The sequence below is a fragment of the Bactrocera dorsalis genome, chromosome 4 (genome assembly GCF_023373825.1).
Source record: "Bactrocera dorsalis isolate Fly_Bdor chromosome 4, ASM2337382v1, whole genome shotgun sequence".
Classification (NCBI taxonomy): Eukaryota; Metazoa; Arthropoda; class Insecta; order Diptera; family Tephritidae; genus Bactrocera; species Bactrocera dorsalis.
The window spans coordinates 3,174,963-3,178,188 of record NC_064306.1 but is presented as its reverse complement, the minus strand read 5'-3'; the positions used below and the strand labels follow the sequence as shown (position 1 = coordinate 3,178,188).

Here is a 3,226-nt window from a genome sequence, read left to right as displayed (position 1 = left end):
CGCTTCGTTCTTATCTAGCAACGTCAGCAGAGAAAAGCCGGTCGCTGCGCTGCTTTCACGCTAGTTGTTTTAAAAAACAACAGAGCATACTAAATAATTTAAAATAAAGGAACATTTTTGGTTTTTAAAAAATTTCTAATAATTCAAAGACGTTGAAATTCTTTGCTTTTTATTTTTTATATTAATAAAATTTTTAGAAGCTATTTACATGCAACCCAGTTTTACCTCTTTTATATTTCTTCCTTCTCATATTCTATTTTGACATTGAATTGTTTGTCGATCAGCTGTTCTTCACTAAAGTGTGAAAGTTTTGTATAATTTATATCATTCGCTTAAATTTTTAAGTTAAACACAAATTTATTTATAATGAGTGATCATAGTTCATACGATAATGTGCCAAAAACTGAGGTTAGTGCTAATTGTAAGTTTTCCCATAATTTCTATAATAATATTCATATTCCCTTTGTAGCAATCCCCGCCACCACAGCTTAATACATCCAACAGTAATAGCTCTAACACCTTTAATAATGTTACCACAAATGCTCCGGCAACAATTGAAAAGGAATTAACACCAGGACGTTGCAATCTACAAAATTGGCTGGGCCACACATTCCGCGTTGTCATAACTGATGGACGAGTGCTTGTTGGTTATTTCAATTGCACCGATAAGGATGCCAATGTTGTGCTGTCAATGTGCGCCGAATATCTAGAGGAAGGAAAAGATGCGCGCATACTTGGTAATGTTATGATACCAGGCAAGCATATTGTTTCCATTGCCGTGGATATGCCCAAAGATACCGCATTCGCACATAAACCGAAAACACCGTCAGCACCTGAAGCACTTTAAAGCTAACATTGAAAACTGTCAACAAGTCAACATTTAGTAATTTATATGTACACAATTTAAGTGAGAACTTTTATTTAGTTTAACATTAGCAAGCGTAAATTAAATTTAACTAAGAACTATGACTGTTTTTGTGCTGTGGCTTTGTTTTTCTCCTCGAGTGGGTCATATCCCTTTTCCATGCGTTCCTTAAATTGTTCATAAGTGCGTTTGCGATCGAAATGTTTCACCCATTGGCGAGGACACGATCCTTCGAAAGCTTTGCGCAACTTTTGACAAACATCCGGCACCTTTTCACCACTTGTGGAACTGTGTTTTGGCGCGTTCTCATTCAAGCACTCCCAGTATTCATCACGTGACGCCCAACAACGTGTACGTTCCTCTTTGGTGGGAAAACTCATTGTTATTTAATTTTTATGGTTTTATTAGAAAATAGTATGAATTAAATTTAGCTCGTCTATAAACGCAATCGGCAGTGACATAACCTAACAACTGTCAAAACATCAGCTGATTAGGGATTACGGAAAATGAGACAAAACAGAATAGTAAATATTTGGGTGTCAGAGAGCTTAAATTAAAAAAGTACTATTAAGTTGAGGTAACTATTGTTTATTTAAGAAATATAAAAATATCAGTTAAAAGAATATTAATCTTACACAGCATTTGAAAATGGTAAATTTCGTCTTAAATGACCGAAAATCATTGAGAAATGTTAACTTGTTTAAAAGGACATTATTATATAGTTATAATTAAATACATATTTATATATACATATATTTAAATATATATGTATATACATTTGCAATAAAAACATTACAGTCTATCTTATTGAGTATATATAAAATATGGACGTTACTCTTGAGATTCGTATCACAATAGCAGTAAGCCCGTTTCATCATCACAAAGCCACTTGTTTCACTTGTCCGCTGCCATGATCGGGTAATAGATGTTTTGCACTACCGACACAAGTCTTCTTCAACGACTTTTCCGGTGGCCTTTTGCTACATTCATCAAAGTAGCACTTTTCAACGTTGTGTAAAAATTCAACCAGCATTTTGTTATCACCACCATTCGGTCCAACAAAGTATTCACACTCATAGCTGCTCTGGCTCTTCAGATCTCGTACGCAACAATCCATAAACTCGGCATTAGCCGAGTACCATGCATTTAAATGTTGCATCGATATATTTAACTTCTCACGCAAAATACCCGTAACCCAAGTGTCATCAATCCAGAAGAACGGCGTTTGCTGTGCTTGCTCCACCAATCGCAAGGCTGTTGCTGGATTAGTAATATACAGCCAGCCCGAGAGATAGGCGGGATAAGTTGTTCTAGGCCATTCATGTTCGGAAACGAACCATTTATTGGCAACATTACGTACGGGTGGTCTAGCATTGAGCACATAACCGGCCAAATATGCTTGTGAGGCAATTAAAGTTGGTTGTTGCACTTCAAGTGACTCCAAGTAGCGACGAAAGTGAAATACGTCGTATATAATATCATCATCTATTTTTATGATAAATTTGGCATTGGGACAATCGGTGGCAGCCCATCGCAATCCCATCACATGTTTATAGCTCAGATTGCGATAGGCTTCCTGAAAGTTGCCTTGCAATATGTCTCCAAATCGTTGTTGCTCATCTAGCACTTGCTTTTGTGTTATATACTTTTCCTTAGTTGGCAGTGCAGCTAGCAGGAAGATGCGTTGCATTCCCATTTCTGCCAGTTTGCTTTGTGGTGCTGCTAAACGATGTGCAGCGCGCAACTCGTCATGTCCAGCATAAGATGTCACAATAATGATGGCTATGAGTAATAATTTGCAAATTAAAGGAATATCGCGTTTTCTGCGGTCATGTAGCAGAGTGTTACTTACCCAACAGCCCTTTATCATTCTTGCGACACACATTATTTGGTATTTCATACTTAAAGTCAGTTAAGTTCACCAATCGACTTAGTTTAGAATCAGTTTCAATGTTTTGTGGTGCTGTCTGCTCCTGTGACACGTCCCTTTCCAATGGAGGCAGGTGTGTCAAGAATTCGTCCCTTTTCGCATTAGGAGCAAAGTAATCTATGCAAACTAGCAATATAATCACTGCAACTACGATAAGAGTTAAACATTTATAGGCAATACGACCGCGCAAACGCATTTTAATACATTTTATTCTAAAAACTCAGATGAAATATGTAAATAAACTTTCTGTCAACAGCAATGTAAACAATTACAGCTGCCGCGGAATTACCAACAACACTTCACATTCACGATAAGGCAAAGTGTTAAAATTAATTGTGAATGGTAGGCTTATTGGAGGAATTTCTAAATTATGTCTGAGTGCTGAGGAATTTCTGATTGGAATTTTATGGTTTGTTTTTTTGTTCTTTTTT

At 36.6% G+C, this 3,226-nt stretch overlaps 3 protein-coding genes across 3 annotated transcripts; 1 reads left to right on the top strand and 2 right to left on the bottom strand.

The window, feature by feature from the left end:
• Positions 1 to 230: 230 nt before the first annotated feature.
• Positions 231 to 969, top strand: LOC105231951 (N-alpha-acetyltransferase 38, NatC auxiliary subunit). Its single transcript, XM_011213477.4, has 2 exons — positions 231 to 408; positions 470 to 969. The coding sequence occupies exons 1-2, from the start codon at positions 367 to 369 to the stop codon at positions 845 to 847; spliced, it is 420 nt and encodes a 139-aa protein (XP_011211779.1). The 5' UTR covers positions 231 to 366; the 3' UTR covers positions 848 to 969.
• Positions 880 to 1,351, bottom strand: LOC105231952 (cytochrome c oxidase assembly factor 6 homolog). Its single transcript, XM_011213478.4, has one exon. It carries the CDS (start codon positions 1,243 to 1,245, stop codon positions 964 to 966), a length of 282 nt encoding a protein of 93 aa, XP_011211780.1. The 5' UTR covers positions 1,246 to 1,351; the 3' UTR covers positions 880 to 963.
• A 278-nt stretch (positions 1,352 to 1,629) lies between these two features.
• LOC105231953 (beta-1,3-galactosyltransferase 5) lies at positions 1,630 to 3,095 on the bottom strand. The gene is made up of 2 exons (XM_011213479.4): positions 2,718 to 3,095; positions 1,630 to 2,647 (listed from the first exon to the last, which is right to left on the bottom strand). Exons 1-2 carry the CDS (start codon positions 2,989 to 2,991, stop codon positions 1,743 to 1,745), a joined length of 1,179 nt encoding a protein of 392 aa, XP_011211781.2. The 5' UTR covers positions 2,992 to 3,095; the 3' UTR covers positions 1,630 to 1,742.
• Positions 3,096 to 3,226: the final 131 nt, after the last annotated feature.

Coding starts and splice junctions, on each gene's coding strand:
- LOC105231951 (XM_011213477.4), top strand. CDS start 367: ATGAGTGATCATAGTTCATACGATAATGTGCCAAAAACTGAG. Junction 409..469: donor ATAATGTGCCAAAAACTGAG/GTTAGTGCTAAT, acceptor TTCCCTTTGTAG/CAATCCCCGCCACCACAGCT.
- LOC105231952 (XM_011213478.4), bottom strand. CDS start 1,245: ATGAGTTTTCCCACCAAAGAGGAACGTACACGTTGTTGGGCGTCACGT.
- LOC105231953 (XM_011213479.4), bottom strand. CDS start 2,991: ATGCGTTTGCGCGGTCGTATTGCCTATAAATGTTTAACTCTTATCGTA. Junction 2,648..2,717: donor GAATGATAAAGGGCTGTTGG/GTAAGTAACACT, acceptor TATTACTCATAG/CCATCATTATTGTGACATCT.